Source organism: Siniperca chuatsi, linkage group LG15 (genome assembly GCF_020085105.1).
Source record: "Siniperca chuatsi isolate FFG_IHB_CAS linkage group LG15, ASM2008510v1, whole genome shotgun sequence".
Taxonomy (NCBI): Eukaryota; Metazoa; Chordata; class Actinopteri; order Centrarchiformes; family Sinipercidae; genus Siniperca; species Siniperca chuatsi.
This window is the reverse complement of record NC_058056.1, coordinates 8851842-8867465: the sequence shown is the minus strand read 5'-3', so window position 1 is coordinate 8867465 and position 15624 is coordinate 8851842. Positions and strand designations below refer to the sequence as shown.

The following is a 15624-nucleotide window of genomic DNA, read 5'->3' as shown; positions in this document are numbered from 1 at the left end:
ATTCATCCAAACTCTTAATTAAGGGCAATAATTGGCTCTACATCTGAATAAGAGCACATTCTACTTTGTGGCCGTTTTATGGTTGTTGTCGATGCCGGCGGTGAGTTTTACTATCAACATCGACATGGCTGTGAATTGTTCAATAAAATCAGCGAGGTGTAAAGGAAAAAGACTGCATGTGCCGCTTCTGCCGTGATAGGTCATGTGTAAAAGCCAAGGCTGAGATAAGGGCTGTGTGGATGACTCAATTTAGCTTCTTACAGTTTGCATTTGAGAAGGAAAAGAGAAGAGAAAAAGAGACATCCAAGGTTTTCAAATTTCTCAGCAGATAGATGAACAGCATTAGCCAAATATAAAGCATGTTTCTTTTGGTAGCCATGTAATACAAGCTACATATTTACAGCTTTTGCTTTTACGTAGTTGACTTACGTTACTTAAGTAACTTTTTTTTACCCAAACCATGATCTTTTCCTAAACCTAACCTAAACAAGTAGTTTTGTTGCCTAAACCTAACTAAACTGCGACCGTTTCATAACATTAATCACGTGTTTAGCGTACGTCATGTGACTTACATAACGTACGCCTGTCGCTGGTACTTTCCAACTGTCATATGTGGTTTTGGAGAAGAGTCGTATATGTCGTTTTGGGAGTCATTGATAATCGACTTACTCTGTCTTTAGGTACGAGCATGTGTTGCCTGGATGAATGCCTTGAAGACGGAACAAAATTAGCTAAACTGATGTCAATTTTGGGTTAACAGACAGGAGTCCCCAGAAAAAAAAGATTGGAAACTGCAATTTCACTTTTCCTTGACCACAGTGGAAGTGTGAGGAGTAAATTTTGTGCAGGAAAATGTCCCGAAAGGAAACCAATTTCAAATTTCCCTTGTTAAGACATTACCAATATGATGCAGAAAAACTAAATCCCCAACTTAGTCAAAGAAATTTGGACTAGAACTGAACGATTTGAGTAAAGTATCTAATTGCGATCACAATTTTTATTTCATTTATTTCAAATTAAACTACAGGCCATAGTTTTAAACAAGGTTTGTATAAATCATTCATCTTGATTCTACATGAATGGAATATAATGAAAATAAGAATATTCAGTTGTTTGTTGATGAGGTCCTCCCAGGGTTCAGATAAAAGTCAACTTCTAAATAAACTTGGATAGTTTTCAATAGAAAATTAAATTTAGCTCACATTCAAGATATTACATTACTGGTAAACTTTACTATAATCTCTGTTGAATTGTCTAATCAAAATGGCAGAGGATAGAATGAATAACAAGGTATTTATGCGGAGTAAGTCATACAGTTCTACATGGCCAAAAGAGCTTTACTAAATTATTGAGAAGGGGTATATGCTGTATATCTACAGGAAGAATTTGTTTTGTAATGTTTACTTTATTAAAAGTAAGCTTTTATTGAAGTTCGGAGAAAAAATGGTTCGAAAATATATTGCCAAAACCAAAATTCAGGATATCTGTGCATATTAAACAACAGTTTGGCCCTGAGTCATATGTTATATCTCGTTTATCTAAAAGCCAAAGCTCTTTAGCTGCACAGTTGAGTGCTGGTATTCTTTCTCTGGCCACTGAGGTTGGTCGATTCAAAAATATTCGGAGGGAAACTGATTGTGTGAACTGTGTGATTTGGGTGAAGTGGAAAGTGAGTCCCATTTTCTTTTGCACTGTACAAATTATGATGATTTAAGAGAGTTAATGTACCATGAAATGGCTTGATAAAACCCTGAAATATTCTGGTGTAAAGATGAGCAAAAACTGGAATGGCTGTTGAATTTCAATGTGTTTTAGTTTACTAACTTTGTCTCAAAAGCCTGGAAAAGAAGGCAAGATGGATTATTTAATTAGTATTTATTCAGATTTTTCCAGAGCTCCATAGTATTTTTTTGACAGTGATTTATGACTTTTGTTGTAGACAATGATGGTCTGAAGATTGGACCGTAAAAGATGCTTTAATTGTTTTTTCCCTTCTATTTTTGGACTTTCTCTGTAGTTTGTAAATGTATGCTCGTATATCTTGATTGTTTTGGTGTGAGGAAAAATATGTATTTAAAATTTTGGGGTGAACTGGAATACTCTGGTGACAGCATTTCATGTGTTCAGCTGTCTGTCATACACTCCACAACTACTAAGATGTGGAAGAAAACTTGCCACACTGTTAGTTTTTTATGAACAGTAAAAAGACATAACCCACACATTATTTTTTCAAACATCACAAATGATACAGAGTGGTGTTTCTTTTTCTCCAAAACCATCTTTGGCTAAGTGTAAATTTGAAAAAACACTGGCATACAGGGAGCATATTAACCAGACAGCAGCCACGATTTCGTATTTTACTGTTTCACCAACTCACACAATTAACATTACCTTAAACATTACCTTTAGCTTTCACTTGCTGCAGGTTGTTTAGACACCGTTCATTTTGTAAGTTCTAATTAAAATCGTGGCTTTTGTGGTAAGAAAAATGCTCTTTTTCAAATTGCTATTTTGATATAAAAATTATAAATTGTCCAGCTATTCTTCACTCTTCTTAATAATAATCACAAGGAAAATACTGATTATGGTATTGAGAAATTGATTATATACATTTGTTGTTTGTGAGGGAGTTTACTATTGTGAATGACTGGGCAGCAGGCCTGGCTCCGGAATATAAATTCAATACTTAAGCAGAAGGACTGGCGTTTAAACACCCGTACTGTATCAGTAAACATCAAGTGTCCTTGAGCAAGACACGGAATCCCTGTCAGCTCCAGGAGTGCTGTTCTGCAGCTGACCCTGACCTCCCACTGGAAGAAGCAGTGGGTGGGGTTTCCCTGCAGGGATCAATACAGAATCAAGTATTAAAGCTATTACATTTCAGATGTGCAGCATATTGAATGTCCAGGAGTTTACCATAACCGGGCGGATATGCCTGCAAAAGCTTTAAACTATCACTCACTTGCCCATCGGTTTACGCAGAGAGCTGGATTCACAGTATGAAGGAAAAATACAGCAACCCTCCCTACACCCAAGAGCATTATGTTGAGCAGGTGGGGAGTAAAGCGCAGAAATGTCAATGTGCACCAAATCAATATGCTCTCATTGAATCTGAAAAGTAAGTGCCCTGTATGTGACAATAGGACCAGTCTTCCCTTGTCTGTCATTCCCTTTCCCTCCTACTCTCTCCCCTATGTCATTCCCCTGTTTTCCACTCGTCCTTTCCCTTTTTCCCACTTTTGTATTCTCTTTCCCCCTCTCTGTCCCACTTCTCTTTCTTCTCTGTGTTTGGGTAATGAAAAAACAGAATCAATCGGTTGCTGCTTTGTGCCAGCAGAGGTGTTGAATGGAAATCAATCCGCTATCTAAAGACAAGAGAGCTGCAAAATAACAAGGAGAAACACAAATGACTTCAGCGCTTAATATTGGAAAAAAAGAGGAAGGGACAGCAAGAGGAAGAGGGGAGGATAAAAAGACAGGAAAAAAGAAAGACTTTGAGTGACGTGACAGAGCGAGTAAGGACCGGGGTGGGTGGTGAAAGGCTGTCTAATCCCTCCTCCTCCATGCCCCCACAGGAAGCTGTTTGTTGTTGTGGCCGTCATGCTCTCCAACTTAATACTTTACAACAAGTATTTTAAAGTCTTGGGCTAAAAGTATAAACGCAGCCTTTTTTAGGATGACAATCCTACAAATGCACAAAAGCTTTGGTGTGCTTTTGTGAATAAAACAGCAGCGGAGCAAGAGATGGATAAAGAGGTAAAGCAGCTATCTTGATGTGAAAAGCTATGACGTTATCTTTGGGAGACAGACTATCGGCGCCATCTCTCAAATGAATGATGCATTCTCTGAATGAGTTTAAGTGCTGATGAATTATGTACAGAGATTACGACCAACAATATGCAAGGCAGGTAATGCCAGCAGATTCTTCTATGAATGATCTCTGTTTGTGATTGATATATTGGTGGAGTCACAGAGAGATAAAGTCTGTAAGAGATCAAGGTTCACAAATTCATGGCTCATAGAAAAATTAAAAAATCTGTCTTCAGAGATTAATTTCATAACAACCTAGAGCACTGTCATTATCATGACCCAGACGGTCAATCTCAATGCTCCCTCACTTCTTAATGATGATGCACACTGATGAAGTATGTATGAGGATTAGTGGTGATATGAAAGGCAGATAATACTGGCAGATTTCCCTACGAAAGCCCTGTGTGTTTGTTAATTCCCTCTCCCCCATTTTGCTGGAGTAAATATTTAGCTCAAATAACAATCATTCCCTACGAGATCGATCTAATCTGTGTAATCCTGAGCAAATGGCAAAAGTCAAGAAGGACCAGCAGAGCTTTCCCTGTCAAGGCCATCCTGGTGAATCAGCAGATAGAGTGAGCTGAGATGTTTTGCCGGGTTCAACTGAGGATCATGAAGTTTCTCACGTCGCAGTTTGTCGGCATTTTTGCTCTCAATCCCGGTTTCATCTCCATGTTGGTTTAATCTGTCTGTGCCGTAATGTAATAAACAATGACAAATAGTCAAAACATTGCCAAGACAATAGTCTTCAACATTACCATGATTTCAGTTTTTTTTACAAGGAAACATTTACTAAAAAAGTTATGCAAATTTAACAAATTCTGAATACTTCACACATTTGATCATTTAATAGATTTTTATATACTTTTTTTATATACTTTGTAGCTCCCTTATAGTGCCCTTGTAGTACCCTTGTAGTGCCCTTGTAGAGCCCTTGTGGGGCCCTTGTAGTGCCCTTGTAAAGCCCTTGTAGTACCCTTATAGTGCCATTGTATTCCCTTGTTGTGCCCTTATAGCGCCCTTGTAGTACCCTTATAGCGCCCTTGTAAAGCCCTTGTAGTACCCTTATAGCGCCCTTGTAAAGCTCTTGTAGTACCCTTATAGCGCCCTTGTAAAGCCCTTGTAGTACCCTTATAGCGCCCTTGTAAAGCCCTTGTAGTACCCTTATAGCGCCCTTGTAAAGCTCTTGTAGTACCCTTATAGTGCCCTTGTAAAGCTCTTGTAGTACCCTTATAGTGCCCTTGTAGTGCCCTCATAGCTCCCTCCTTACGTTTCCATTGTGTAAACTGTCTGACTCTACTGTGATGAACGTCATGGTGATGCAATGCTTCTGTCAGTCTTACCTGTAAACCAGCGAGTCATCTTGGCTCCCATTGTACTGTATCTGGAACATCCTAATGCCTGGAATATTCCTCTGGAAGTTGAACTTGATAAGCGCTGTTGATGACGTGGCCTCAGCCGTCACCACCCTTTTATCCACCCCGCCCTTCACGTCACCCGTCACGTTGCTCCCATTGGCTCCGCCACGGGTCGACGTGGAAATGTCTGATGATCCTGGGTCGGGCTCCTGGATGTTGTTGGTGTTGTTGGAGATGTGGGGGAGTTTTATAATAACCAGGTCTACTGTTTGGTGGGCTTCACCGGCAGGGTTGGAGGAGATGCAGGTGAAGGAGCCGGTGTCTTTCACTGTACTGATGAGGATGTCCAGAGTCCCATTGGTGTAGACCAATGTTCTGGAGGAGTTAGACACCAGTTTGCCCTCTGGAGAGATCCAATGGATGGCTGGCTCTGGGTCACCTCTTGCCTTACACCTTTAGGGAGAGGGAACCAGTAGAGTGGAACATATTAGAGACAAGACAGAATGGGGTCAACTGTACAGTAGAAGCAGAGCATTGCTTGATGGTGGTTTTTGGATTCCTTCCACTTCCTTCAGGAATTTAGGTGGGTGGGAAAAGAGTCTGAGCAGTATCTACTGTGTCAACAGAGCACATTAATTTAAGGTAGTATATTTCTTACATTACAGCCTTTGAATTACAGTAGAATTTTGTTGTACATACATATTGCGTACCAAAAAAATTCTTACCAGTACCTACTGGGGCAAAGAAGTAGGTACAAGGGAAGAAGACAAGCAGTTAGGGAATAATGAGATAGCATTTTTGTTGAAATAAATTACACTTCTGAGTATTTTTTTCAATTATTATGTATATATATTAAATAATTACAGTTATATGTAGTTTTGGACAATGAAGCAGAGATGCCAGACTTTTAGGCCTTATAACAACTAAGACATGGATTGTGCAAAAAGCACCATGAGGCATGTAAGTTAAATATTGAGGAAATTAAGAAAAATTTGCCTTCTATTCATACTGGATTTCTTAGAATGACCTTTTGTCTAGGTGCATGAATTCGAATGGGTGCAATAATAAAGGACTTTTAAGTCATCAAAGTTATAAGCAATCAAAAATATGAAGCACAGTGTCACTGGGGTCATTGTTAGCCTTCTCATTTTCTGTAATTACAGTGAACTGCTATGAAAAATATTAGAATAAGAGCTAAGGGAAGCATAGTCAATTTGTAGGTGACTTTCCTGCAGGGTCACACTGTACACATTCTCCAAACATGGGTGACAATTAACTAAAATGAGCTCCAAATTGTGTGAAGTTTAGGCTATTGTGGAAGTGAAAAGGGACAAATGAAAGCAACACAAAGACATGCATTTCAGGGGTATTACCTAGTACCCAGTAATGCAGTGGTAAAATAAAGGCTGGGTAAACTATCATTAGTTCTTACCAGAAGCTAATAAAATGTATGCATGTAACACTACATGTTCCTGTTTTTTTGCAGTTTAATGCATTCAAATGGATGCTGCAAAAGATGAGAAATATTAGCTGGGTTGAAGTTCTGATAATTTCTACTTATACCTTATACAGTATATGGAGCTGAAGACAAGACACAATAAAAGAAAGAGAATAATACCATATCATTGATTTCCTTTGCCCCCCTTTTCTCAATTTCATCATAATTCCATATTTGAAAACATAACACCTATCATGATTGGAAGTGTGTGAACAATATATATGCAAATGAAGTAATCATCATCTCTCAGACCTGTTGTTGTCTTGAATTAGTTTCGTCCTCCTTAAAATTTTAGCGTGATGTCCCTGTATCGTGCTTCACTGATCAGTACAGCATTTCATGTGTTCTTGAGCAGCTTGTAAACATAATGCACAACTACAGGAATTAAAATAGAGCGTGTTATGTCTGTGAGTTTATGTGTTTGTCAAGAGGGGCAGAGTGCAGAGTGGTTATGGGATAATGAGGAAACTTGATTTTAATTGATTGCATGTGTTAAAAATTATTTTATATGTATCTCAAAAATCTCAATAATCTCAGTTCAAAACAGATATGGATACCTGAGTGCAACTCTTTGCCCTTCAAGCACCCTCATCTCATGGGAGTATCTGGTGATGAGTGGAGGTTCGCAGAGAAACTCCTCTTCAGGGATGGACCAGAAGTATCGGCCGGAGAGGTGTTGGGGTGAAGCGCACGTTTCCAGGTCGTCCTCTCTGTTCAGCCTTCGCAGCCACAGTAACTCACAGTTACAGTGCAGAGGGTTCCCACCGAATGACAATGCAAAAGAAGTGGAGCTCAGGACCCCGGACGTGGCCAGGACCTGATAGTGTGAAACAATGATTCCATTTTTTTTTTAAACTTTACTTTACTACTGGTCAAGCAAAATGTTATTGTCCAGGAAAACCCTGCTTCACACTCAATTCAACATATTCACTGGGAGCTGTTTCCACCTGGGCAGTTGAGTGTGTGGTAGCATGCCCCTTTTCCCATTAACAGATAAAAAGAAGTAAAAAAAAAAAAAAAAAAAAATTTTTTCCCCCTCTAACCACGCCACAGGTTAGAGAAGGAAAAATAGATTTTTTTTTGCTTGAGTGATTGTATAAATCACCATGGCGAGGAAACATGAAATATGATTCAAAATGTAATAGAAATATGCACAAATGAAAGGAAAAGTTTAAAATGTGTTTAAAACTGATTTATAATGATTTGATCATCACTAAAATGGAAGTTGCCCTATTTACTGCCATTCAAATAGTGGCTCAACAGCAAATTGATGTTCTTAAGGGCCAAACCCTCACATTTATCTCATCTGTAAGTCCAGCACGTAATTGCTCTATTCTCTGCCGTGTAAATTAAGTGACCAGTAGCATGTTTTGAATAATACAGTTTGGAGTTTTGTATATGTCTTATACCACTGTAAATTGAGTTGTGAGGAGACATGAAAGGATGTGAAAGACTCATTATATCTCAGTTGTTACATACAAAGGACAGCTACTGTACATTCATAACATTTGACTCTTTCTTACGTTGGGTCTTAATGTGGTGGGAATAAAACCTCTGAGAATACCTGAGCCCGTTGAAAAAGTGGGTCTGGTGGCAGCTTTTGAAGTTTATTAGAGGTGACGTCCAGCCGGTTGAGTTTCTGTAGCAGTGAAAATGTTCCCTCTGGAATGAAGTCCAACATGTTGTGGTCTAAACTCAACGTATGGAGACTAGTCATTTTCTGCAGGAATAAGAGAGAAAAACAGATAACTTTATTATCCTTTTATAACAATTTTTTCTGTTTTTTTAGACATTTGAAAGAAGTAAGTAAGTAAGTATGTGCGGATATGGAGAAAAAACAGTTTTAACCCTGGTTATTGTTACTGCCCTTTTAATCTCTCACTTCAGCCTTTGATGTACAGTGATGATAGAAATGTTGAAGTTGAATTCCAGTGTTATCATGTTAATGTTGAAAATGTAAAGTTGAACTGAAAACAACAAAGCCATCATGTGATTTATCATTAACACAAACAGAAACACAATTACCTAATACAGCACCAACTACTTAAGTCATCTTAGTCACTTGCTTGTTGGCTGGTAAAGAGCACTGGTTAAATTGTAACTGTCAGCACTGAAAATGCTTAGAAATGAAAAAATCTTTAATTAATAACAACTGTATATAAGCTTAATGAATAGTCCACATTATGGCCTCTGTTCAATCCAAAAGCCCTTAAGATCTTTCTATTTTATTTTCAAATAAATGACCAAAAAACGTTATGGGATTGAGGGCCTCCAGCCAAAGAGCTTTGAAAGGCTGCTGCATTTTAAAGAGATCCTGACCTGGATGGCCTCCCATGGAATAGAGTCCAGGTTATTGTAACTGAGGTCCAATTCTTCCAGTGCCAGCAGGTCGTTGAATGCTCCCTGGTGGATCAGCACCAGCTGGTTGTTGTTCAGAATCAGGTGGTGAAGCTTCGACATCCCACTGAATGTATCATTGCCTATCCTCGTCAGTCGGTTACTGCAGATAAGACAGCGAGAGAGATTGATGAAACTGAAATCTACAGTACTTTGTAGCTTTGGAAATAAATTACACCACATATCAAGAGGATTTCATGCAAAACCCGTAATATTACAAACACATATCAGTCTACAGCTGTATGCAAATCGATACCTGTTGAGGTGTAGAGCTCTGAGGTTTTCCAGATCGGTAAAGGCATGAGGTGTGATGAAGGAGATGGTGTTTCTGGATAATGTTAGGTCCACCAGCCGTGTCATGTTTGCAAAATCCTTCCTCTTCACACTGTGGACACAGATAGGACCAGTTAAATTAGACAAGAGACAGACATATATCATCTATGATACGTCCTCCAGTACTAGATCTGCTATTGTTTTAAGTAAGGATGCACGATTGTGAAATTCTGGGCCGTTTAAAATAACAGTTTGGCAGCCGATGCCAATGTTTTTTTTTGTTGTTGCTTGTTTTTGTTATTTAGTCCCCCTTTTGTGCCAGGGAAACAACTAAATCTTCATTATAAAAAATAACTGAACTGTTTTAAAGTCAATCAGCCCTTGACTACCTTTGAATGAGCATAAATTCAATCATACAAATTTATGAAACAACCTTTAATATAACCTTCTTTCACATGAAAAAGATTCTATTTTTGAAAAATAACTGCTTTAAAAGCCTTTTTAGCCTGCTATACAGCAAATACCAATAAACAACACAAAATTTAGCCAGCGCAAAATTGATGCGGCACAAGAGATAAACATCAGCCACTGCCATCGGTGAATGTCATCCTATTTGCCTGATACCTGTCAACAAGGCAAATATCGGCCGATGCTGGTGTTCAGCCGATATATCAGTGCAGCCCTAGTTTTAAGCAACAGTTTTGAGTTCTGATTAAGTGAAGCTGTCAGAGTCAATCTACAGATAAAAATGAATTTCTAAATATTAGAGTATTCCTTCAAAAGGTGATGTTGCATATTTGTCAGTCTTTCAATGATGTTGAATGAGATCTTTATGGGCAAACTCTTTTGATATTTAAAAGCAAAATTCATTAAAAAAAACTGAATTCACATATGGTATTCCTTTTATCCTGTGCAGCTCATTCAATATTTGTGAGCGTGAACAACTCACTCACTCACAGGCTACAAACCAGAGAACCGAGACTCTAAACTAAACTGCAATGCCATCAGGAGAAAGCCTTGAGCTGCTCCATTGACTATGAACCTGCTATGACTTACTCTGGGGACCCAAGGAATGTGCATTTTTAAATTTATTTTATTTAATTTATTTTTTTACATCTAATTGAGTTCTATTTCATTTTAGTTCCAGCGGATAATGTGCTCGTATCACCATAAAAAGCACCCTGGGTGATGCCGCTCTGTCCAAAAATTCAGCGACTAGCGAAGCTCCAGGCTTTGTTGCCTGATGACATCATAGATCAGTGTCTCTGCTTCCAGTTTTGAGGAAAAGTTGGTAAGTAATTCTCACACATTAAGATGTACTTCTTCAAGTATTAACAGAGTATTGTTAAAAATGAAACATCAGTGGTCACTCACCTAACAAGTCACTATTCCAGACAGTTGCAATAATAGCAGTTTTAGTGCTAGTAGTAAAAGTATCCTAGTACTTACAGTTTAGCGTGCTACACTTATAGAAATCGTAGATGTACAAACAGCAAAAGTTGCAACTTTTGCTGCTTTTACAGTTTCACTAGTAGCAGTACTTTTAGAAGCTACAGAATAGCAGTTTTTTCGCCATGGCAGCTATTGTACTAGCAGGGCTAGCGGCATTAGCAGAATCAGCACCTGTAGCGGTAGCAGTAGAATTAGCAGAATGTTTTAATTGTAACAGTATCACTAACAGCAACAATAGCCTATTGTAGTGTAGTGTGTTGCTGGACGTATTGTGGCAAAAGTTGAGCCTGATTCAACTTTTTTGCCAGACCTGGGCACCCCCACTATGTCAAAGCATTGGTCTCCTTGAAATGAATGTGGTTTCAGGCATTGCAACTGTGACAAAGTTTGTGCTGGAAGTTGTGCTAGTTAGGCAGTAACAACAGAAGCAGTGTCTGCAGTATCTGTGGTATAAAGTACTAGTTCTCTTGGTAGTAGTATTATTGATGCGACTGTTACCTTGTGACAAAGTTGTCAGCCAGCCGTAGCTCCACTGTATGCCTATCAATGTTCGGCGGTACAAACAGTAGACCTTTCTTGGCACAGAGGGTTGCCAGGTTGGGTGACAGGATCTGACATACGCAGCGCTTCGGGCAGATCTGTGCACGCACTGCCATGGCAACTGCCAGCATCACACACAGCAACAGCCTCTCCATGGTTACCACCCCACCTGGACAACACACCTGAAAAATAAGACAGAGACAAAGCGAGAGAGAAATGGAGACGTTAATGACACTGGACTTTTCTTTTTTCTCAATAGGAATTGAGAATATATTGTATAAGCCATACTGGAAATAAAACACTAGCAAAAGCAAAAAATGGAAAGACAGACAAAGGCATTTATTAAATAATTGGGAATTATCACCCATTTATTAACATGGTCTTTAATATTCTCCCAGTGTTTCTGCAAAGTCTTCTGTATGTAGAGCAAGGAGAACCCTGAGTGCTTCACACTGTGCACACTGTTCGACAGTGTTCACTCTACTGAGTATAACTTTCTCATGCTACGCTGGGCTAATAGACTACTTATCACCCACCACACTTCCATCTACTAAACTGTATGCCACTCTGAATGCAGAGAGCTATATTGAAAGTTGAGTGTATATATTGTATAAGATATATGGTAAGTGATAAGTGCAGTATGGAGAAGGGTGCCTTGCACTCTAAAAGGGCCTGTTGTCAATGTACTGTGTTAGTATGCATCAGAATGTATTTGTGCACCAATGAATAACTCCTGGACATATAGTAAAATCGGCAACTGGAGTGGATCGGATCCTAATGAAGTTAAAAATCTTAATGACCAGACATGACTAGATGAACCCAAAGGCCCCTGAGTTGAATCACCACCAACTTTTAGGCATAGCTAAACCAGAGGAGATGTTTATTAGAGTCATTTATTGCTCAGCAGTTTTGCTATGCGTGTACATGTATGCATGCACACACACACACATTCAGTCATCATTAGTAGGCAGCAGTGCTTGTTAATTAGGGAAGGTTTAGAGAGAGAGACAGAGCAGGGCGAGGCAGGGAGGGAGAAAATGCTCATTAATGAGAACCTTGATTGGGGTTTGAAGGACATGGGAGAATCAGGATTAAAGGGATCACAGTGCAAACACACACACACACACACACACACACACACACACACACACACACACACTCACCCACATGCACATATACACATTAATACACAAACCCAGCACAGGCTGGGTGAGGGTGAACTAGTAGTTGAAGTTTTGCCTCAGTGAACCTTTCTCACGCTTTATCATATCAAAAGAAAAGTGACGAAAAGATTTGCGTGAAAACTCATTGGCTAATTTTGTCAGTAAAGAGTAGTATATAACATTTTTCAGTAAGATACTAAAGAGAAAAATAAGTTGCAACTAATGGCATATAAATGGTAATAAATAATGTATTAATACTTCATAAATCAGTTATAAGCCATTAATGAGAACCACTTTCGGTTGCTGAGTCATGAACAATCCCTTTTGCTGGTGTTGATCCTCCTCCTGCATGACAGCTGCTTTGTCTTAATTCATCAGTAAGATGCATTATTGTAAAAAACAAACCCTTCATTTATGACTTTTTTTATTTATAACTGTGGATTTGATGGCTTGAAAGGGAGAAACCCTTTATTAATAGATCACCAATTTTTACAACTGTATTATTTTCAAATAGAAAGGTTAAACACTTTGCCACAACCTAACCTTCTTATTAATGGCTTAAAACTGATCTATAAATAAAGTAAGTTATTTATTAACCGTTAGAAAGCCATTAGTTGTAACTTATAAACGCTATCGTATTAGAAAGTTGTACTTGTCATTAGACTGACTTCCAAACAATCAGATTATTCGTGACGTGATCATACGAGCAGAGAAGGAGACAATCAGTGGGCGAGAAATGAGCATGAAAATGCAGCAGCGTTTGGAGGCACTTCAACAAGAAAAAGAAAAAAAGATGATGAATGATAGAGGAGAATACAATATTTGCAAAGCACAAAACAAAACATACTGTATCACTTAAAGCAGATTATTCTAATTAATGTGTACATGTTTATCTGTTGTTCATGTAATGAACTGATTCAGTAGTGTTGATTGCCGCACTAACGAATGGCTTTTGGAAAGTAACAGATCTCATCAGAGAGCTCTCCTCACTAAGAAGCACACAGTTAAGGTGTTAAAATCAAAATGCTTACTTTGTTCAATCCATCTGTGGTGTGAATTCATTACTGTGGCGTTTCTTCACTGCACTTCCCAGACATAGACTGTCAGTGTTCCTACTAAAATTGGCTCACAAATATATAGTTTCACTATAGTATGACCACAGTTACAAATAAATGTATCCCGTAAAAACTATTTTGAGAAAGATATGATTGGAATGTTGTTTAAATTACTTTGTATTTTTGATTTACAAGTCTGATAGCTATTCGATGAATCATTTATAACGAAACCAGAAGCAACCTGAGATACCAGCTTGATAAAGATAGACAAAAACATTTGGGGTATAAAGCATGGTAGGCTGTTTGTCGTGTTCAATTTTGATGGAAATACTCAAACATCTAAGTAAAGTGCATTTGGCATTTCGTATTAACATCTGAATCTGGATACATTATCTTCATAATGACATCCATTTCACACGCCTTTGCATTTACACCTGGTATTTATAAGCATTCTTGTTATCTCAATTCTGCCCGCATTGTGATCGGATCTCAATATACAAATTATTTATTTATGCGGGGCTGGAGGATATGTCACCAAACGTGGGTGCCACCCAAGTCAGTGAAAGCATCATTCATTTTTAAATCGCTTTTTGTGGAAGAAGACTTGGTAGCTACTGCTTCTACTTGTAGCTTTTGCAGCCGGGCTGGAGAAGGTAGAGGCAGGGAGCGGCAGATGTTTCAACCTGCAGGGTGGATTTTTTTTTCCTTAAGAATGTGGTCACGCTGTATGGATTGCATTTACACCTGGCTGAGATCAGATCACAATGCTCAGCTTGCATTCCAATCACATTTGCACTTTGCATTAATGTTTTTCCTTATATAGGTAGGATATCCTGACACAGATTGCATGTTAATGCATGGTGTGTATGGGGTCTTACAGCCACCGATTAATACACATTTGCAAATGAGTTTTTATGGCAGCAGGACATTCTATGTGGGATCGACTCGAAACGTTAATTGTAAAGAAGAAGCTGCAACAGTGTCAATCATTGATGTGTTTTTAATAGATCTGGGACAAAACGGTAGATCTATGGCACAGAGGAATAAACTATATTAGGCTTTGAATACACAGGCAATACGCAGAATAAATGTATTGTTAGCTTTGGTCTTTTCATGGGATTGGTTTACAATAAGAGAAATATAGAATATCACCATTCTTATCCTTTAATGCTGGCCCTGAAACTGCGCACCAAAAAAACCCTGACAAATACAGTAGCTGTCATGCTTTAGTGTTGTGATGTGTGTCAGAAGACTCGTCTTTGCAACGTAGGACATTACAATGACTGCTAGAAGGACAATCATAGAGGAGTGCTTGGAGATCAATTTAGTATCCGTTTCAGTAATTGACACTTTTCCTGTTGCTATCTGAATGGAGTCGGTGTGATAAAACTCTACTGCAGGTTGATATACATATTCATATTATATCAAATCACTATGCAGGACTAAAAAGCCATTCACTTTTCTCTAGTCTAGTTGTGCGGTCCTCTCTCTCTAGATCTTTTCCATTTCTCAGTGTAATTACTGGGCTGAAATCTGCTGCGATGTCGGAGGTCATGCAATCCCTGGTTTTCTTTCCCTCTCTATTTGAGTGCAGAGAAAGAAGAGCAGAAAGACAGAGCAGCAGCTAAATAGAGCGCCGGATGACTCATATGCACTGGCGCTACAGAGAGAGAGAGAGAGAGAGCTTGTGACCCTTGTGACACGAAAGCAGATATCAGCTCAATAATTACACTGAGAAATGACTGTAATGAGAGCGAATGAGTGAGAGAGACAGAAAAATGGAAAGGAAACTAGGGAGAATTATCAGAGAGGGAGAGGGAGAAAGAGAGATCAGAGAGCGAGCTAATTAAAATGAGTGCTGAGCTGTGAAAGGAAAAGGGGGAGAGGGACGAATTTCATTTAGCGAGAAGAGACGAGGTAGGATAGATGATGCCGGCATCGCGCAGTCACACTTAATACGTGACCATATACAACATAGGAACGCATGGGCCAAATGTAAATTACACATAGAGAAAAAAAGATTACAGCAGAATTGAGCTCAGTTACACACAAACTCCTCTCTATAAACACGCACAGAA

The 15624-nt window shown here is 38.8% G+C and overlaps 1 protein-coding gene across 8 annotated transcripts in view; it reads right to left on the bottom strand.

Annotated features, from left to right (window-relative positions):
* The window catches only part of lrfn5a (leucine rich repeat and fibronectin type III domain containing 5a), a 123763-nt gene that overhangs the window by 16218 nt on the left and 91921 nt on the right, over positions 1–15624 (bottom strand). For 7 of the 8 annotated variants that reach the window (XM_044167015.1, XM_044167014.1, XM_044167016.1 and 4 more), the window contains 6 exons: positions 11287–11510; positions 9320–9448; positions 8986–9166; positions 8231–8386; positions 7224–7483; positions 5154–5621 (listed from right to left, as the gene is read on the bottom strand). In XM_044167015.1, coding sequence (XP_044022950.1) covers positions 5154–5621; positions 7224–7483; positions 8231–8386; positions 8986–9166; positions 9320–9448; positions 11287–11483 — 1391 coding nt within the window. In that variant the 5' untranslated portion in view covers positions 11484–11510. Of the gene's footprint in view, positions 1–1467; positions 4500–5153; positions 5622–7223; positions 7484–8230; positions 8387–8985; positions 9167–9319; positions 9449–11286; positions 11511–15624 lie in introns of those variants that run through there. The other variant, XM_044167021.1, reaches the window with a different exon arrangement.